Here is a 19,767-nt window from a genome sequence, read left to right on the forward strand (position 1 = left end):
ATGGGGGGTCCCCGACGGGGCGCTGGCGCCGGCCGTGCCGGGCTGTGGTCTGCTCGGCCGCTGTCCGGCCCTGCCCCGTGTGCCGGGAGCACGGTGCCAGCAGGTTAGGAACTAAAATATAGTTTTTCTGACCCAAAAGGGAGAAAAAATAAAGCCCCGGCCCAGCCTTGCGCTCCCTCGGTGGGCGCCTGTGTGTCCTGGGGGGTCCTGTCCTGCTCCTCGCCGCCGAGCCCCAGCGCTCGGAGGCGGCTGGGGAAGTTGTCTGCAAATTACATTTCATCCTGGAAAAAAAAACCCACAACATGATGTCATTGGTTTGCTGGTGCATCCCGCCGGCGCCCCTCCACCTGCCACCGGCCTCCGCTCGGCACGGCCGTGAGCCTCGGCACGCCGGTCAGCCTCGGCACGCCGGCCAGCCTCGGCATGGCGGCCAGCCTCGGCATGGCGGTCAGCCTCGGCACGGCGGTCAGCCTCGGCACGGCGGTCAGCCTCGGCACGGCCGTGAGCCTCGGCACACCGGTCAGCCTCGGCACAGCGGTCGGTGATGAGGCTCCCGCCCTCCTGCCGGCCCCCCCGGCTCTCGGCTTTCCCAGGCTCCCGGCGCGGTGAATGCCTCTTTCACCAGCAGTTCCCCTCTTCCCAAAAAAGCATCACCTTGCCAGCTCCCTTCCTCTCTCCGGCTGCCAGGAAAATAAAAATTAGGGCAAGGAGAGGGAGCGAGAGAAAAGCCAATGAACTTGTTTCCAGCTTTTCCTTCGGATCTGCCGTCCAGCACCGGGAGAAAAATATTTCTCCTGTAAAAAAGTCCCCTCTCTGTGCAAGCTCTGAGCCCTTCCGCACCGGGACGCTGGCCGGAGACGTGGGCTCAGCTCGGCGGCGGAGGACACTGTAAGTTGGGCATCTGCTTAAGCAGTTTCCTGGCTTTTTTGGGGGGATTTTTGCCGTGGTTTGGGGCTCAGCCCCCCCAGGGATGGAGGAGGAGGGCTGGGGCAGGGGGCAGTTGGAAAGAGGGGAGTTTGGGGGGGCACAGGCTGCGAGGTGCCGGCGGTGATGGGTGGTGCTGGGCACCGGCGGCCCCGGGGTGCACAAAGCCCCTTTTGAGCGGTGCACAGAGGAGCTGCTCATCCCTCGCCCGGCCCTCAGCCCCGGGACTGGCCCCGGGAGAGGAGAGCGGGACCCCGGCCCTGACACCCGGGGAGGGCCGACGGAGGGGGGGCTCGGGGCTGTGGGGCTGTGTGTCCCCCCGTGCTGGGGACGGCTGCCCGGGGGGGGCCTGGCCCCGGTCCGAGCCCTGACCCGTGGGGTGCCCACAGCCCCCTGGGACAGGCTGGTCCCCGGCCAGCCCCGCTGGTGTGGGGCACTGTGGGACACTGGGGGTGCGCCAGCCGTCCCACGTGGGGATGGGGGACCCGCTCCCTCCTGCCATGGGTGACAGTGACACCCATGAAGCCACCAGACCCTGGTCCCCAGGGTGGCCGTGGTAGGGGCTGGGATGGGGAGTCTGGTGGGACCCAATGGGACCCGGTGGCACCCGGTGGGACCCAGTGGGACCTGGTGGCACGCAGTGGGACCCAGTGGGACCCGGCGGCACCTGGTGGGCCCTGGCTGCCCTGCCGCCGGGGCCGGCTGGCCAGGCACAATACCACGGCCCTGCTCCTGAGCCGCCGCCGAAGCCCCTTTCCCAGCATTGAGCGCCTTTGTCTTGCCTTTGTGATGGAAAGAGCCCCCCCTCCTAAATCACGGCCCTGACACCCCCATTGTCTCCTTCCCGGGGAGGTTTGAAACTTCCCCCCCCGTCCCGAGGTCAGGAATGTGGCCGGTTTCTATTGGGACGGAGGAGCAGGGCTGGGTGGGGGGCTGCGGGGTCACGCCGGCTCGGCGGGTCAACCTGAAAACAAAACCTTTTGAAATACCTACTCTCCATCACTGCCAACATTGTCCCCTGCCAGCGGGGGCCTGGCACGGCCCCTCGACGCCTCCAGCCCGGCCGCTGCCCACCCCAGCGGTCAGCATCTGGGGGGGGGGACAGAAGGGTATTGTGCCGAAGGGGACAGCTTTGTTTTCGGTCACAGCTGCCCCGGGTTGGGACAGGGACCGACCGCCAGCCCCGCTGCGGGGAGAGGAGGGAGGGGACGGAGGGGATGGGAGCACACGGGTCAGTGCATCGGGGGGGGGACCCGTCCCGTCGGGGTGCCCCTCTGTTGCCGTCCCTCTGAGAGGGCACAGCGGCGGGGATGGAGAGCAGCTCCCCATGTCCCCGGGGTGAAGCCCTGGCAGGGTGCATGGCCTCTCTCTGCCCAGCGGGGACAGGGCAGCCTGGGGTTGGCCTCCTGCCTCAGTTTCCCCTTGCTAAGGGAGGCGTCCCTCTGCCCGCTCCCAGGGCTGACGGGTGCCCGGGGTCCCCTTTGACACCCAGAGCCAGGGGACGCTGGCCCTGGGCACCACTGGCTCTGACGCTGGCAGACGTGGTCCAGCCTGGGGAGAAAAGGGACCATTTTGGGGCCGAGCCGGCTGTGCCACCCGGGAGGGACGTGCCCGTGTGGCTCCAACGTGGCTCCCAGTGCGGTGGTGCCTTGCAGGTGAGGCAGAGCATCCCGCACGGCCCCTGGCTCCCTGCTCCCAGCAGGGCACGAAGGGGGGTCCCTTCTCTCTCCCCGATGTTCGCAGCCCACCAGGAACACTCCAGGCTGTCTCCCGACGGGTCGAGGCATGGGGGAGACGCAGGCAGCGGATGCCAGGGCCAGCGACGCATCTCAGCCCCATTTACAGTGGCACGGATTTCCCTATCTCCACCAGCTGGGACGGGGATGCTGCTCCCACCGGCCTCCAGCTCCTCTGGCAGAGCATCTCTTGGGTGGGCCAAAATCCCCCCAGGTGGCCAAAATCCACCCCCCGGATGGCCAAAATCCCCCCAAGATGGCCAAAATCCCCCTGGATTTTTCTGGGTGGGAAGATCCATTGTTTTTGCCCGCCGCGGGAGCAGCTCGCTGAGGAGGAAAGCAGAGCGGCGCCTGCGGATGTGATGGGTTTAGCAGAGACCTGGAAGAAAAACCCAGTTGGGAGGGAAGCGCCGGCCTCCTGAGCTACCCAACAGCTGGAACAGCTGGAACAGCTCAGGATGAGGGGCTGGCAGGGCAGGGAGCATGGCGAGGTCATGGGTACTCCCTTGGGTCCGGGGTGCCTGCTGGCCAGGCAGCTGCTGGGAGGCTGTGCAAGCTCTGTGCCTCAGTTTCCCCACCTGTGAAATGGGCTGGGGTCATGGGGCTGGGGTCATGAGGCTGGACAAGTCGGGGCAGTGGTCTGGACGGGACGGTGTCACTCGGGCAGCATCATGGTGTGGGAGCGGGGACCCTCGGGGTGCCCAGGGGTGCCCAGGGGTGCCCAGGGGTGCCCAGGGGCACCACGGGCCTGCGTTGCCGGCTGGGCCCCTGCGATGCTTTTTCTTGTGAAATAAGTTCTAAAAAATTGTTGGCGGCCAGGGCACTTGTACCAACCCCCCGGCCACACACATACACCCAGAATTTCTGCATTTATACATACATATTTATATATATATATATATATATATTTATATATTTGTTTTCTGCAACCAAACCTGAGTCTTTTAAAGCAGAAAAACATGACATTTGAGGAACCTGGAGCTTTCCAAAGACTTTGCTGAAAATCCTAGAAAATTTCAAGGAAGGAGTGGAGAGAGGTCGGAGGTGGCCAAAAGCCTCAGCTCTGGGTCCAAAAGCAACTTTTTCCTGTAAAAAAAAAAAGAAAAGAAAAGAAACCAGGCTGCTGGAAAAGTGCAGCGCTGCTGCCTGCCCGGCAGTGCGGGGATGGGAATGCACTTTTCTGGGCGGGATGCTTTTGGACCTGACGTCGGCTCTGCGTTACAGGTACCGCCATGGATGCGTGGAGCCGGGGGGGCACCCTGAGCCCGTGGGGACGCCCTGAGCCCCGTGGGGATGCCCTGAGCCCTGTGGGGACCTGCCACCCCGCCTGCCAGTCCTGCTCCTGGGGCGTGGGGGCTGGCACAGCCCTGGGCTAGCAGAGTGGCCAGGATGAAGGTGCTGAGCCGCAGCGCAGAGCCGGGTGGGTCATCAACCCGAGGACCACGCAGCGGGTGCCCTGGCAGGTAACCTCCATTTCTCCCTTCTCCCCAAGCTCGCTTGTGCGTTTTTTTTTCCATTGCATGGCCAAAGCTGCTTGTCAGGCATTGCCTGCAGGAGAAGGCAGGCTGCAACGCTGGCTGCAAAGCTGGCTGGAAAGGCAGGGAGAATTCTGACCCCAGCTGAGCGGGCAAGGGCAGGCGCAGGATGCTTCGTCCCTCTGCCAGACCCAGTCCATCTGTGTGCTGCACGTTGCACTGGCCCGTGCCTCAGTTTCCCCACGTCAGGGCGCAGCAATGTCGCCCCTTTCCTCTGCCTGCCCCAGGGGCGGTGGAGCTGCGGACCGGGCAGGCTCTCCCTCTCCAGTCGCCGGGGAGGGTCGGTGTGGGCAGTGGCCGGGGCGGTGGGGCCGGGGCTGTGCGTGGGTGGCCGAACCGCGCCGGGCCAGGGATGCTGCGTCCCTGGGGCGGGGGACAGCGGGGGCTGAGCACACCGGGGGAGTGTGCTGGGAAAAAAATTGCTGGCAGCGGCCAGGTGTTGCTCTTGCTCATAGAGCGGCATCCCAGGGCTGGCCCCAGCCCAGGCCCGGGCACATCCAGGCTCCGGCCCCCCTGGCCCCAGTGCGGTGCGGGGTGTTGGGGTTCTGCGGGGTTTCATCCCAGTCTGCAGGCTGGGAACTGCCCTGTTCGGCCTCTCTGGGATCCAGGCCTCTCAAAATCCTGTTATATCAGGCACTGAAATCTCTCCCTGCCCTTCCGAGGTGCTGAGGGCAGGGCAGGGCCCTCTGTGACCTCCAGGAGGGGATGCAGGGACGGAGGGATGTGGGGACACAGGGATGCAGGGACGGAGAGGCAAAGGGATGCAGGGATGAAGAGGGGAAGGGATGTAGGGGCAAGGGGATGCAGGGATGGAGAAGAGAAGGGATGTAGGGGTGAAGGGATGCAGGAGTGGAGGGATGTGGGGATGCAGGGATGCAGGGATGGAGAAGGACAGGGATGCAGCGATGTAGGGGAGAAGGGATGCAGCGATGTAGGGGAGAAGGGATGCAGGGATGTAGGGATGAAGGGATGCAGGGATGGAGAAGGACAGGGATGCAGCGATGTAGGGGAGAAGGGATGCAGGGATGTAGGGATGAAGGGATGCAGGGATGGAGAAGGACAGGGATGCAGCGATGTAGGGGAGAAGGGATGTAGGGGCGAAGGGATGCAGGGATGGAGAGGGACAGGGATGCAGGGATGTAGGGGCGAAGGGATGCAGGGATGCAGGGGTGAAGGGATGGAGGGACAGAGAAGGGAAGGGATGCAGGGGTGTGGGGACACGGGATCAGATGCGGCTCCATCGGGCCCCGGAGGCCCCCGCTCCCCAGCGGCGCCCGGACGGCGGTGCCGGGAGGTGGCAGCAGCGGCCGGGCCGGGGCCGGGCCGCGGGCGGGGCCGGCGGGGGGTCCCCGCGGGACGGCGCCAGCCGTGGGCTCCGCGGGCGCCCCCGCCGCTCTGCGGCCCTTCCTGGGCTCCGTCCCCTCCCGGGCCGCGGGGCCGCGCTGGGGGGGTCCCGCGGAGGGGAGGGGGGCTGCCCCCAGCCCAGCCCAGCCCAGCCCAGCCCAGCCCTGCCGGGGGGGCCGCGCACACGGGTGGGCTCCGGACACGCGTGGGGTCCGGCTGTGCTCGGCTCCTGGGCTCCTGCCCCCTCCCGCAGCTCTGCATGGCCGGGGAGCGCCCAGCCGCCCTGGCACGGAGCCCTTCCCCAAAATACTTGCCCGAGCTCGGGCTGTAAACAGTTTTTCTCTCCTTACAGCCACCGCAGGGCTCCCCGGGGCTCCCCGTGTGTTACCCCCTCCCCGTTGCTTCTTTCAGGTGCTGCTGGATTGTTCACCCCCGACCCCCTTGCTGCACCCTGCCGGAGCCTTCCCGGAGCTCCCCCGGGAGCGGGGGGACGTGGGGAGCCAGCGAGAGCAGCAGCCCGACCAGGCCTTCGCCCCGCTGCGGGTGGGTGCAGGTTTGGCCACGCGTGGCCAGGGCCCCTCGCCAGGGCCGCGGTGCCACCGCCGCAGCGAGGGGTGCCCGGCACCGCTGGTGGGGTGCCCGGAGTTGTTGCTCCCCAGGATGCGGCCTCCTCCCAGCCTGCGCTTGCTCCGGGAGCTGACAGCTGTATTTATGGATTGGGTGGTTAACCAGTGGTTTTGGCCAAATGTCCCAATGCTCGGACACGTTGCAGGCACTCCTGGGGGGCGGCACATGGGCAGCCGTGGGGGCAGCCTGGGTGGGACATGGCTTGGTGGGGTGGGCTACCTTGGCTTGTGATGGGGGAAAGTCATGAGCCCACTAAGCCACGACTCACTCTGGCCACAAGCCCCCCTCGGCCACAAGCCCCCCTGGCCAGCAGCCCCCCTGGCCATGATCCCCCCTGCCCACCAGCCCCCTTGGCCATGATCCCCCCCAGCCATGAGCCCCCCCATCCCCTTGTGCTTCCCCACCACCCACCCACGCCGTGCCGGGCACCGCGGGGACCCGACCCGGCGCTGGCAGGGGGCACTGGGGGATGCCCAGGAGCATCCCGGGGGGCCTCGGGGAGGGGGTACCGGCCGTGGGCTGTGCGGGGCCGTTTACCGATATCGACTTTATTTAAAGAAACCCAACCCAAACCCGCCCCCGGGGCTCGCAGCGGCGGCGGGGCCGGGCCGGGGGCGGGGGCTGGGGTGCGCTGAGCGCGGCGGGTCTCAGCCCGCCCCTTCCCCGCCCGCCGCCGCCGCCGCCATGGGCTCCGCGGGGCCGCTCTGCGCCCTGCTCCTGCTGCTGGGCACCGGCACCGGCACCGGGCCCGGCCCGGTCCCCCCGCGGGTGGTGCTCGCCCTCCTGGCCCGTAACGCGGAGCACTCCCTGCCGCACTGCCTGGGCGCCCTGGAGCGCATGGACTATCCCGCGGGGAGCATCGCCCTGTGGTGAGGGAGCGGGGACCCCCGGGGGGAGCGGGGAGTAGCAGGGATCCGGGGGGAGGAGGGGGCTGTGGGGGAATGGGGACCCCGGGGGGAGCCGGGATGCTGGGGTCACGGGGACCCGGGGGTAACGGGGAGCCCCGGGGGAATGGGGATGCTAGAGCGGGGGTCCTGGGGGATGGGGGGGAATGGGGAGCCGGGGGGTAGTGGGCACCTAAAGGACAATTGAGGGAGGGGATTGGGGAGCTGGGGAGAGTGGGGGGACCGGGGACTTGGGGGGACCTTGGAGTAACGGGGGCCTGCGTGGAGGGAGCAGAGATCCGGGGGAATGGGGGCCTGGGGGAGGAATGGGGACCATGGGGGGACGGGGACCACCTGGAGGAACAGGGATCCTGGTGGTGACAGCCCCCCCAGCCCCAAAGGGTGAGGGGTGGCTCTGCCCCGGGTGTGGGACCCAGCAGGGACCTGGGAGGGGCTGGGTGCTGCCCCGCGGCGAGGGGGCAGGACCCCCACCCTTCCCCTCCCGAAGCTGTGGGGCTGGCGCGGGCGGGGAGCCCTGGGCTCGGGGGGATTCTGCATCATCAGGGACAGACGCTGCCTTCCCCCTCCCTGCAGGCCTGGGCCCCAGCCCCCCCTTGCCCAAAGACATCCCCCAAACTCCCTTTTACCGTGCTGGCGGGGTGGCTGGGAGAGGAGCCCCCCGTCCCTCCTCTTCCTCGCTCCTCCGCTGCCGCCGTCTCTCGCTTGAGCTCGTCGGAAACTTTTCTGCAGCTGCTTTTGCAGGGGGCTGAGGCGGGGGCTGGCGGGGGGGTCCTGGCAGGGGCGGCGGCGCTGGGGCAGGGGGAAGCTGCTGGCAGCTGCTCGCCGCAGCCCCCGGGAGCCCCCGGCCGCAGGGCCCTGCGGGGTGTTTCAAGAGCAGCTGCCTGCAGAGCTGGGAGCTGGGGGGGACACGGGTCCTGCCTTGTCCCCTGCGTCCCAGGAGGTCCCCGTGACACCCGTGCCTGGGGGCAGCTCGGGGCGCTTTGACAGGTTGAGGGTGCTGCGGAGTGTGGGGACTTGGGGGTTGCCCCAGAGCAAGGTGGGGCTCAGCCCCGTCTGTGCTGGGGTCCCCGTGAACATCGTTGTGAAGTCGGGTGGGAGAGTTGATGGCGGCTGCGCGTGGCCAGGGAGGGGTTGGGGAGTGGGATTTTTGCTGCCTATCGGGGCCTTTCCTCTGGGTGCCGGAGCTGCGGGGTGCACAGGGGTGCTGTGGGGTGCAGTGGGGTGCACGGGCGGGGGGATGAAGCTGCTGTGCTCCGATGCTGCTCATGGTGGGCAGCCACAGGGCTGGGATGGGGAAAGCACGGCCAGGGCTGCCGCTGGGCTGCAGGGACAGGGGGTGAGAGCCACGGGACAGCACGGGCGGCGGCGGCGGCACCGGGAAAGAAATTACCCGTTCGTGTTCCCCCTCCCACCAGCACAGCCTCGGTTCCTTCCAATTACATGTTACGTGTTATGGTCCCAAGCGAGTCCATCGCTGGCTCAGCCTCTTGGCCCCAGGAGCGTCGCTAGCGCAGGGAGGGGGCCTTGGTTGTCCCGTGCAGGGGGGACCCCCAGAGGCTGACGTCCCCTCACCCCAGGTGCGCGACGGACCACAACTCGGACAACACGACGGCGATGCTGCGGGAGTGGCTGGGGGCGGTGGGGAAGGACTATCACTCGGTGGCCTGGAAGGTGCAGGAGGAGCCCAGGTGAGGCTGGGAGGTGCCGGTGTGGGCTGCGAGGGGCTCCCGGAGCAGCGCCCCGCTCCCTGGCTGGGGACGCTGCCAGGAGGAGCCGGTGTCGAGGCAGAGCTGGGCTGACTCAGCCGGCTGGCACACGGCGGCATGCACCAAGTTTGTGCGTTCCCAGCGAGCGGGGTTAACCCCTGCCTCCCCCCCGGCCAGCTCCTACCCCGACGAGCTCGGGCCCAAGCACTGGAGTGACAAACGCTATGAAAACCTGATGAGGCTGAAGCAGGAGGCTCTCACCTATGCCCGGGAGCAACGGGCGGACTATGTCCTGGTAAGGGACATGGCGTGTCGGCGGGGTGGGGGCCGAGGCGGGCATTCCCACGCCTCCAGGACCTGTGCCGTCCCCCCAGTTTGTGGACACCGACAGCATCCTGACCAACAACCAGACCCTCAAGTTTCTCATGGCGCAGAACAAGTCAGTGGTGGCTCCCATGCTGGACTCGCAGACCTTCTACTCCAACTTCTGGTGTGGCATCACGCCCCAGGTACGTCCCCGGAGAGCCCCAGGGAAGGGGACGCCCCCCCGCCATGGTGGAAGAGCCCCCCACCACGAGGCATCACGCCGGTGTGCCGCAGGGGTACTACCGCCGGACGGCCGACTACTTCCCCACCAAGAACCGGCAGCAGGTGGGCTGCTTCGCTGTCCCCATGGTCTATGCCACCTTCCTGATCGACCTGCGGAAGGAGGAGACGTCACGGTTGGCTTTCTACCCGCCCCATCCCAACTACACCTGGGCCTTCGACGATATCATTGTCTTCGCCTACTCCTGCCAGGCAGCCGGTGAGGGCCGGGGGGCCAGGGCTTTGGGGGGCTGGGGGGTTTGGGGGGGGCTGTGGTGCTCACCCGTCCCACCCGGCAGGCGCAGAGGTCCACCTGTGCAACCAGCAGCGCTTCGGCTACATCAACGTCCCCGTGAAGGCCCACCAGACGCTGGAGGATGAGCGCGCCAACTTTGTGCATCTCACGCTGGAGGCCATGGGTGAGCGCCTGCGGGCGGCGGGGTCCCGGAGGTGTCCCCTGCCCCAGGAGCGATGGGGACCTGGTGCCGGTCCCCGGGGCAGGGCTGTCGGCCCCGGTTCCCAGCCAGGGGGGTCTGGGCTCTGCTGAAGGGGTGTCCCCTCTCTCCGCAGTGGATGGCCCCCCCATGCAGCGCTCCAGGCACATCTCCCTCCTCCCCAAGCCACTCACGAAAATGGGCTTTGATGAAGTAAGTGCCCAATGGACCCTGCCGTGTCCCCCTGTCCGTCCCTCTGGCTGCATCCATCCATGGCAAAGCCCGCCACAGGCTTTGGCCGAGCCCCCTGTTGCCCATCGTGCGGTGGCCGGGCAGGCTGTGTGCCCCCCGGTGACAACATGTCCCCTCGGTGGGGCTCTCCCCTTCCTCCCCAGATCTTCCTCATCAACCTGGTGCGGAGGCCGGACCGGCGCCAGCGGATGCTGGCCTCCCTGCGGGAGCTGGAGATCGCCCCGCGGGTGGTGGACGCTGTGGATGGGAGGTGACTACGGAGGGACGTGTCCCTGCTCTGCCTGCCCCCGTTGTCACCCTGGGGAGGGGACGGGGGTGGCTGGGGGGGACGCCTTGCTGATGCAGCCCCTTGCCTTGCAGCACCCTCAACAGCAGCGACATCAAGGTGCTGGGGGTGGACCTGCTCCCTGGGTACTACGACCCCTTCTCTGGCCGCACGCTCACCAAGGGCGAGGTCGGCTGCTTCCTCAGCCACTACAACATCTGGAAGGAGGTACGGGGCTGTGGGAGCCATGGGGTCCCCAAGGGCCACAAGCATGGGGCAGGGACCCCGTGAGCATCACCAGGTCTCTGGAGGACCTGGGGAGAGCGGTGTCCTGCAGGGTGAGTGGACCCAGTATGGCCCAGTGCCATGCTGGGGTGGGTTTGCACCTCTGCCCCCTCCCCATAGATCGTGTCGCGGGGGCTGGAGCGGTCGGTGGTCTTTGAGGATGATGTGCGCTTCGAGGCCGCCTTCCCGGCGCGGCTGCGGCAGCTGATGGAGGAGCTGGAGGGGGCGCAGCAGGACTGGGACCTCATGTAGGTGCTGGGGCTGGGGGTACGCAGGGTGGGGGTCCCCGGGGCTGGGGGTACGCGGGGTGGGGGTCCCTGGAGCTGGCTCTCACGGCTCAGTGGCCACCCCGCAGCTACCTGGGAAGGAAGCAGGTGAACGCGGAGGACGAGGTGCCCGTGGAGGGCGTGCAAAACCTGGTGGTGGCTGGGTACTCGTACTGGACGCTGGCCTATGCCATCTCCCGCCGCGGGGCACAGAAGCTGCTGGCTGCAGAGCCCCTCTCCAAAATGCTGCCGGTGGACGAGTTCCTGCCCATCATGTACGACAAGCACCCCAAGTAAGGAGCTGGGGGTGCAGGAGGGCTTGCTGGCGGAGTGGCATGGCCATGCCAGTGAGGGAGCATGAGGTTCTTCTCCGCCGTCACTGTCTCACCCTGTTTTCCCCCCCCAGCATTACTCATGCTGGAGGAAAACATCTGTAGCATGAGCTCATTCCCCCCGGCCGCTGCCTGGCTGCCAGCCGCTGGAAAATGGCCCTCTGCCAGCGTGGGGTGGGGGACGGGAGTGGGGACAGCGCCAGGGCTCGATGCTGGCCCCGCACGGGGGTCTTGGCCCCATGGCAAGGGGGAGCAGCCCCCTGTACCCCGGCGCTGGGGGGCTGTGTGGTTCCCCACCCCTGGTTGTGGGTCTCAGCCCCATCTTGGGGCACCTCCATGCCCCTCTTCCTGGGGGGGGTCAGCGGCAAGGCTGTGTCTGGGGAGCGGGAGGCAATTTAGGGGGTGGGCGAGTGCTGGTGGCCGGGTGTCCTGGGGGAGAGGGGGGTGGGAAAGCCAGTGAGCAGGATGGCGAAACAGAGGGATTAGGCGTGTAAAAGGGAGGCTGGAGGTGGACAGAGGGGCGGATTAGTGCTCTGGATGTGAACCAGGAGCAGCTGGGAGTCCCATGCTCGCCAGGATAACGGCACCAGACAGCCCTGGCCCGGGGCCAGCTGGGGCCAGGCCGGCGGGATGCTGTGCCGGAGACCTGCTCTGTGCCAGGGCCGGCCCCGTGCCACCGAGGCTGGTGGGGAGAGATGGGTCCCATCCCCTCCCCGGTCCCTCCCCAGCCAGGCGCTGCAGGCAGCAGCGGTGCAGGGCAGGCCCCCAGCTCGGCTCCACCGGGCCGTGCTCTGTAAGCCAATTTCTCCTCTCGGGTCCACGCCGCTTTCCCCAGCGAGGATTACAAGCGGCACTTCGCCCCCCGGGACCTGCTGGTGTTTTCGGCTCACCCCCTCCTGGTTTATCCCACCCATTACGCTGGGGACAGCAACTGGCTGAGCGACACCGAGACCTCCACCATCTGGGACGACGATACCAAGAAGACCGACTGGGCTGGCTCGCAAAAGACCCTGAGGGACTCACAGGGCGGTGCTGGCCACCTCCGCTCCACAGCCCGCGACGAGCTCTGATGGTGAGCGAGGCCGTGGGACCCGGGCGCGTGGTGCTGGGGACAGGGGACAGAGTGGCTGGGAAGCACCTCCCTGCGAGCACCGTGTTCGGATGTGTCCCGGATGCCTAGTTTCTTTTTGCCATGCCGCAGCAGCTCTCCCCATCAGAGTCAAAGCACTGGGAAGCAGAGATGAGACCTTCTCTTCCAGGCGGGGAAAGGGATGGGGACGCACTGGGCTGGTGGGGGCCAGGGGACTGGGTTCTGCTGCTCCCCGAGTCCATGCTGCTCCTCAGCCCCTCAAGCGAGGAAGGGACAACGCTCCTTTGCCTCCTGCAAAAGTCACCCTCGTTTGGAGAGAGCTGGGGGCATCGCGCAGGGGAAAGTTTCACCCCGGCGCTGCTTGCTCCCCCCCGGAGCAGGTCTCCCTGGGGCTGTGTCTCCATGGGGCGGCCGTGCAGGCAGGCGAGCGCCCGCGCTTGCTTGGCCCGAAGGCAGCACCTCCGTGGTTAACGCCGGGTCAGACTTTCCCTGTCTGAGGTTGCTCGTGCTGGCAGCAGAGCTTCCCCGGGAGCAGCCAGACCGGGGGAGGCTGGAAAACAATCCTCCCACCGCCTCTGCTGCAGGCGTGAACGCGTCGGGGCTGCTCCTGCCTTGACCGCTAACGTTTGCGTCCTTGCCTCCTAGGGACGAGGGATTGTGACCCAGCTGGGAGCACCGCGGGGCAGTGGCCTGATCCTGCCTGCTCCCGCTTGAGAGATGCAGCTGCCGTGGACAGATTCCCCCAGGGTCCTTCGAATCTGCACGTGGGGAACCCACCCGAGGCAGGATTTGCCCCAGGGCTCCCGGAGAGCCCCTTCCCTGCCCGGTGGAGGGACTGGGGCAGCGCTGTGCTCCGGCTCTGCTGAGGCCACGTCTCCAGGACCGCCCTGAGCGGTGCCAACTCTGCCGTCTCCCACCGGCTTGGACTTTGGGGAGTGTTTTTCAGGCCGGGGGCTGGCTCCCGCGGTGGCACACGTGGCCTCCTGCCGCCGACCGGGCTTGTTCCTCGCCTGTGCCGAAGCCCAGGGAGGATTAAAGCACACTGTGTTTGAGCTGACGTACCGGGTGCTGGCTCTGCCGGGTGGCATTGCCCCACGTAAGGTCCCCAGGGCATGCCCCGCCGGGGTCACCTCGGAGCTGCGGTAGCGAGGGTCTGGTGGTTCCCCCAGCTGGGGATTGCTTTGGGAATGACATCTGAAATGGGGAAAGGGAGGGAGGGAGGTGGGGTGGGAGACAGAGACCGGAGCTCTCCCTTGGGGTCTGGGGGTGAAAAGGTGGGTGGGATTTCCGCGGAGCTCAGCTCTCCCCTGGGAATGCTGACGGAAAGGATTCCCCTCATCGGCGCTAGGTTTGGCCTTGGGACTGTAAACCCGACACCAGCTTGAGCACCGAGATGTGCAGCCGAGTCCTGCTGGGCTCCGGCATCTGTCACCTTTGTGGCCAGCTCTGGAGGAGGGTGTTTGCTTTCCAGGAGCCCCAGCTTGTTTGGTGCTAAACCTCAGCTTCTCGGCAGGATGATGTTCGGTTGAAAACTGAGGATTTTCTGGGGTGGAGGAGCAATGATTTCCTTAAAACTACTGTAACTAGCCCTAGTCTGGGTGATCTGGGGAGGTGTGAGCTCCCTGCCAGGCCCCCAGAGCTGCCACCTCTCTCCACCCCTGCCTGGCAGCTGCCTGCCCCTTTTGGCCCTGGAGCAGCTGCTGGGCTTAGCCCCGGGACGGTGGGTTGCCGCCTTCACCCAGGGCTTGGGGGGCTGCGCCCCTCTTCTCCCCACAGCTCGATGAAGGCAATGGAGCAGTGGGTACAAGCCTTGGTAGCCAAGACCCACAGCGGGATGTCTGAGACCAGCAAATAATCCAGGAGAGCGGTGTTCGGGGCAGGCTGAACAGCTGCAGCAGGGACCTCCTGAAGGAAAACCGGCTCCAGGAGATCACACGGGACCTGAAGATCCGAGTGGATCTACTGGAGAACAGGGAGAAGGAGATGGCCAAGTGCAAGGTCTGCAACCACAGGGTCTCAGCCAGTACCGGCACGGGCAACGCAGCAGGGTGGAGAGGTGACCGATGGCAGGTTGGGGACACCTTTGCTTCCCTGCCTGTGCCCTGGTCGCAGGTAGCCTCAGGGCTACGGGAGGAGCTCAGGAGCTGGGAGCTGGAGCGGAGGAAGGTCTGGTACCAGCTGGAGCGGAGGAAGGAAGCGGCAGCAGTGCTGCGGCACGCATGACCCAGCAAGGGTCCCGGCGCTCGTTCCAGCACCCGCTGGGACGCGGGCGAGGAGCTGCCTGCGCGGGGGTTCTCGGTGCAGCCGCGCTCGCAGGGTGTGCAGCTGGCCAGGGTGTGCCAGCAGAGCCCGGGGCTTTGGGAAGCTGTGGCGGTGGGGAGACCCCGCTTCTCGGGCTGCCCTCTCTGCCATGAGACCTATAACGGGTCTGTGAGGAGGAGCCAGAACTCCTCCAGCTGTTTGAAACTCCGGGGTTTGGCTGAAAAATCACCTCACAAAAACTATGAGGCCAGCCCTGAAACTTGCCGCAGCTCAGTGGGAGCAGCCCTCGTGCGCTGCTGAGCTGTGAGATTCCACGCGACTCGTGCCCTCCACAGCTTCTCGACAAAGCCGAAGTGGTTTTGGATGCTGCGGAAGTCGCTCCTGTTGCTTCCCCCTTCCCACTGGAAGCTTCCCTCCAGCCCGGGCTGGCAGAACATGGATGGGAACACAGACTTGAGCTGCAGACAGCCAGGGACAGCCAGAGTTTGGCAGGCGGCGCAGGGGAGAGGGGCAGGAGCAGGGCAGAGCCAGGGGCGAGGGTTTATTTAATTTCTGTGCCAAACTGCCGCGTGAAGCCCCTGCAGGGGTTTGAGTGGGACACGAGCTGCCCGTAGCCGCGTGGGGACGGACTGGGGTTGCCCCAGTGCCTGGCCAGGCTGCGCAGCAGGGCCAGCCCTGCTCCGCACCACGGTCACCCCGAAGAGCCCGCAGCGCTCTGTCCGTCGGCCACGCAGGTCCCTGGGGGTTCACGTCAGCCCCTGTCCCCCGGCTCCCCCACGGGCGCTCTCCTCTGCAGAATGTGCTCCAGCAGGCAGGTCGCTGCCTGAGCCAGGACCTGCTCCAGCCTCTCCTGCTCCCCGGCGCTGAACGGAGCCAGGACATAGCTGGACACCGTCATTTCGCCCTCCGGCCGCCCGATGCCAACCCTGACCCGGGTCATCTCCTGGGGAGGAAGAAGGAGAGCTGGAGGAGCTTCACCTCAAGGGCCCGGCTGAGACAGAGCTGGGGCAAGGGATGGTGCTGTGAGCGGGGCTGGGCAGCGAGGGAGCAGCCCCTCATGTTTTCCAGGTGGTTTCGAGTGCTTGCTCCAAGAAACATGATTTTGGAAGAGGCTTTTGCTGGGCTGTGCTGAGATCCCAGGCTCCTGCCAGGCCTGGCAGAGCCACTCAAACTAATTGTTTCCATGTCCTCCACAGCGGCCAAGCCGACATCAGCCCTCGGGGAAGCAGAGGGAAGGAGGGGAAGGGGAAAAGGGGGGTGAGGGAAGGGAGCAGGGGCTTGTCTGAGGGGAGCTGGAAGAACGGGAGTGGGGGGATGACAAGCCATGCGCTGAGGTGGGGGCAGGACTGATCCCCTTCCATCAGGGCCCACTCACGTTGGAGTGCAGAGCACTGATGCAGGATCGGACCCCGTTGTGTCCCCTTGGGAGAGAAGGAGAAAACCCACCGTTAGTCTGTAAGAGACCCCCCCACCCTGGTATGGTCTGGGGGTCTCTCGCTGCAGGGCCTCGGGGACGTGGTCCCAGCCAGGGGCTGCAGCCCCCATGCCCTGGCTCTGCAGGAACATCCAGCCCCTGGGGCTGAGCACGGCTGGCTGGGGCGGACGAGGGGAAGCAGGGATGGCACGGCACGTTTTGCGCGTCTCAGCTCTTGCTGCAGCTGCTGCGTGCGTGACCGAGCGCCGTGGCCCAGTACCATCCCTGCCCTGGCCCGCAGTGGAAGATTTCCTAGGTTAAATGTCTCAAGGCTGCCCCAGGAGCTGGCGCTGGGGCAGGCAGAGTGCTATAAAAAGCCCATGTGGTGCAGCCGATGGGCTGGATCCAGCCCACAGCCGCTTCCAGGAGGCTCCGTGCTCTCCCTGTCAGGGCAGCAACCGGGAGGCTGCCCAAACAGCTGGCTGTTGCGTCTGCCGCTGGGATGGGGCCCAGGGCTAGCGCTGGGGCTGAAAGCACCGCCAGGCTAGTGGGCCGGGGCCAGGAATGGCCCACGTGCCTGTGAGGGCATGGTGAGGCCTCGAACCAGCTGACGCAACCGGAGATGCGGGGCCACGCCATACCTTGCGCTGCCTCCCAGCTTGATCGCCACCTTGCCCAGGGCCTTGTCCAGGTCGTCATGAACCAGGTAAATGTCTTCTGGGCGGAGGCTGTAGATTTCGGCTTTGGAAACAGAAATACAACCCAAGAAATGAGGGGGAGGCGGGCTCACCAGGCCCGGACCCCGCAGCGCTGGGCAGGGGACAGCAGGGCCGTCGCGGGGCCCGGTGGCACAGCAGGCGTCGGCGGTGACCCAGCCGCTCACCGGCGCTGGCGACGCTGAGCCCGTTGACGTTCATGAGCCTCCGCGGCTTGAGCAGCAACAGCTCCAGGCCGCGGGCCGCGGCCAGGGCCACGTCGGCGCAGCACCGCCTGTCCGCTCGCCAGCCCTCGGCCACCGCCAGCTGCCGGGCCAGCCGGTCCAGCACCGCCATGCCCACGCTGTGCCGCGTCCCCCGCAGCCCGTAGTTGCCCAGGCCGGCCACCTGCCCGCCGGGCGTCAACGGGGCTCTGCCGGGCCGCCATGAGCCCCTGGGGGGCTCATGGAACCTCCAGGGGCCTGATCCCCCCCAGCACCCCTCAGCCCCACTTCCCCCAGCCCCGATCTCCCCAGCCCCGATCACCCCAGACCTTATCCCCCCAGCCCCGATCCCCCCAGCCCCGATCCCCCCCAGCCTCGATCCCCCCCAGCCTCGATCCCCCCCAGCCCCGATCCCCCCAGCCCCGATCCCCCCAGCCTCGATCCCCCCAGCCCCGATCCCCCCCAGCCTCGATCCCCCCCAGCCCCGATCCCCCCAGCCCCGATCCCCCCAGCCCCGATCCCCCCCAGCCCCGATCCCCCCCAGCCTCGATCCCCCCAGCCCCGATCCCCCCCAGCCCCGATCCCCCCAGCCCCGATCCCCCCCAGCCCCGATCCCCCCAGCCCCGATCCCCCCAGCCCCGATCCCCCCCAGCCTCGATCCCCCCCAGCCCCGATCCCCCCCAGCCCCGATCCCCCCAGCCCCGATCCCCCCAGCCCCGATCCCCCCCAGCCTCGATCCCCCCCAGCCCCGATCCCCCCCAGCCTCGATCCCCCCAGCCCCGATCCCCCCCCGCTCCCCTCAAGCCGGGCCCCGCCCCCCGGCCCAACCATGACGCAGGGCCCCGCCCGGCTGACGAGCGGTCTCGCGCGCCCCGCCAGCTCCGCCGCCAGCATGGCGCCGCGTGCTCCCTTCCCCCGTGACGTCACGCCCGCGCCCCGCCCCGCCAATAGCCCGGTACCGCTCCGCCCCCCGCCGCCATCTTGCTTACGGGCGGCGCCGCCATCTTGCTTGAGGGCGGCAGGGCGGGCCCGCGGCGGCGGCGTGGGCAGCGCCGCGCTCCGCCCGCGCAGGGGCCGGGCCCGGGCCCGGGGGGCGCAGCCAGGGCGGGCTGCGGGGTTACCGGGAGCCGCGGCCTGCGAACGGCCCCTCCGCCGGGAGGGCGGTGCGGGCCCGGGCCGTTTGCCGCGGCCGTGCCGGAGGAGCGGCGGGGCGGAGGCTGGCAGAGGCCCCTGCCGCGGGTCCGCGGGCCCAGCCGGTCTCTGCGCGGCGTCGGCCCCGGGGAAGCGGGGTCCCTGCGGGCTGCGGGAGCTGTCGGTGCCCGGGCCGCGCCCCGTCCTCGGCGGCGGCCTTTGCCTGTGGCTGAATGGGGGCATGCGGGGCTCCCCGAGGCCCCTCCGGCCCTGCCGGCGGAGCGGCGCGTTGTTCCGTGGCCGTGTGACGGCCCCGGGCCCGCCGCACATCGCGGCTTCGCTCACGGCTCTTCTCTCCGCAGGGCCGGACTGCTCCGGCGGGCGGCGGGAGAAGCCAGCGGCTGCCGTTCGAGAGCCAGCAGCCTGGGTCCGCGGGGGGTGGAGGGTCCCCGGCGGGGCAGGGATGCACCAGGCCGGGAGCCGGAGGAGCGGGGCCGCATCGTTACGGCCCCCTCTCAGGCTGGCGTCCGGCTTCGGGACGCCGCTGGCCGCTCGCCGCGCTGGCGCGGGGTGGTTCGAGCAGCGCCGGCCTGGGCCGGCGTGGGCCGAGGGCAGAGCTGGATGAGCCGGGCAGAGGCCTTCCTCCAGCTCTGTGACTTCCAGCCGGCCGTGCCGAACTTCGGGAAGGCTCTCGCGCTGCTGCCTGCGTGAGGGCAGCCCTGCCTGGCTCACCCGGCCCTTGGCCTTGGCCTTCGGCTCCCTCCCGGCATGGCCTGTCCTGCGGGCACGGCTGGGAACGGCTGCTCTCTTCCAGACCAGGCTGTGTCTCCTGCCCGGCGGAGCTCAGAGCTTTTGGCTACTGATGCCGAAATGTTTGTGGCTGGGCTGGGCTGGACACGCGCCGTGTGTGTTTGCCACTGGCGCAGAGAGCTCCAGACAAAGCCCGAGGGTGACAGCCAGCCCCCAGCTGCTCTCGTTTAACCGAGACGCCGACGCTGCCTCGCTGCAGACGGCTTCCTTCGCCTGGGGGAGCTGGCCTACGCGCTCGCGGATTACCAGCAGGCGCTGGAGCTCAGCCCGGGGAACTGCGTTGTGCAGAAACGGGTCGCAGCGGTGCTGCGCGAGCAGGGACGGCAGGACGTGGTGGCGAGGTGAGCGGGTGGGCGGGTGCGGTCTGCCCAAAAGGTGACGGTGGGTTGCTGGATGTCTGCATTTGGCCTGGGAACCTCGTTGCGAGCAGGCGTCTCGCTCCTCCTCGGCCCTCCCAGATAAAGGATCGCTTTGGGGGTTGCTGCAGGCCTGTAGCATTGCCTTTGCACCGACAGCGACTCGGGTGAGCGAGCCCGGGGTGCGGCGGCAGGGGCTGCAGGCTTGGATCTTGCACGCAGCCAGCGCGCGGAGCGGCAGCCGTAGCCGCTGCAGAAACGGCCGGTCGGCCACCGCGCCTCGGCCCTCGGCTCCCCGTGCGCGGGGCCAGCAGGCAGGCTTTGCGAAGCCACCCTCCCTGGGAAGGAGGGGATGCGGCTCCCACCCCCTGCTGCGCTGGCAGTAGCCCTGCGACCGCGGCCTTGGGACCCAGGGACGTGCTCTGCAGCGGGGGAAGTGCCGCTGCGGCAGAGAGACCCAGGGGCCTCCGTGGACCTGCGCCGGCTCCTCTGCGGAGGGCGCCTGGGCCAGCGACTGCTGTTTCGCCTCCTCCCTGGGGAAAGGCCACTGCCTTGTTCCAGTTACCTACTTGGAGAGCGTCAGCTCTGT

The 19,767-nt window shown here is 67.9% G+C and overlaps 2 protein-coding genes across 2 annotated transcripts; one reads left to right on the forward strand and one right to left on the reverse strand.

The window, feature by feature from the left end:
* Window positions 1–6,850: 6,850 nt before the first annotated feature.
* CERCAM (cerebral endothelial cell adhesion molecule) lies at window positions 6,851–13,133 on the forward strand (the record flags this gene model as incomplete). Its single annotated transcript, XM_082327216.1, has 13 exons — window positions 6,851–7,035; window positions 8,649–8,759; window positions 8,955–9,072; window positions 9,152–9,286; window positions 9,378–9,582; window positions 9,662–9,781; window positions 9,933–10,009; window positions 10,192–10,298; window positions 10,409–10,541; window positions 10,719–10,846; window positions 10,954–11,157; window positions 12,032–12,268; window positions 12,932–13,133. 12 exons carry the CDS (start codon window positions 6,851–6,853, stop codon window positions 12,264–12,266), a joined length of 1,758 nt encoding a protein of 585 aa, XP_082183342.1. The 3' UTR covers window positions 12,267–12,268; window positions 12,932–13,133.
* A 1,954-nt stretch (window positions 13,134–15,087) lies between these two features.
* Window positions 15,088–17,143, reverse strand: PTRH1 (peptidyl-tRNA hydrolase 1 homolog). Its single transcript, XM_082327812.1, has 4 exons — window positions 16,846–17,143; window positions 16,604–16,703; window positions 15,924–15,969; window positions 15,088–15,491 (listed from the first exon to the last, which is right to left on the reverse strand). Exons 1-4 carry the CDS (start codon window positions 17,012–17,014, stop codon window positions 15,300–15,302), a joined length of 507 nt encoding a protein of 168 aa, XP_082183938.1. The 5' UTR covers window positions 17,015–17,143; the 3' UTR covers window positions 15,088–15,299.
* Between the last annotated feature and the right edge of the window lie 2,624 nt (window positions 17,144–19,767).

The sequence above is a fragment of the Platalea leucorodia genome (assembly GCF_965183815.1).
Source record: "Platalea leucorodia genome assembly, chromosome: 15".
Lineage (NCBI taxonomy): Eukaryota > Metazoa > Chordata > Aves > Pelecaniformes > Threskiornithidae > Platalea > Platalea leucorodia.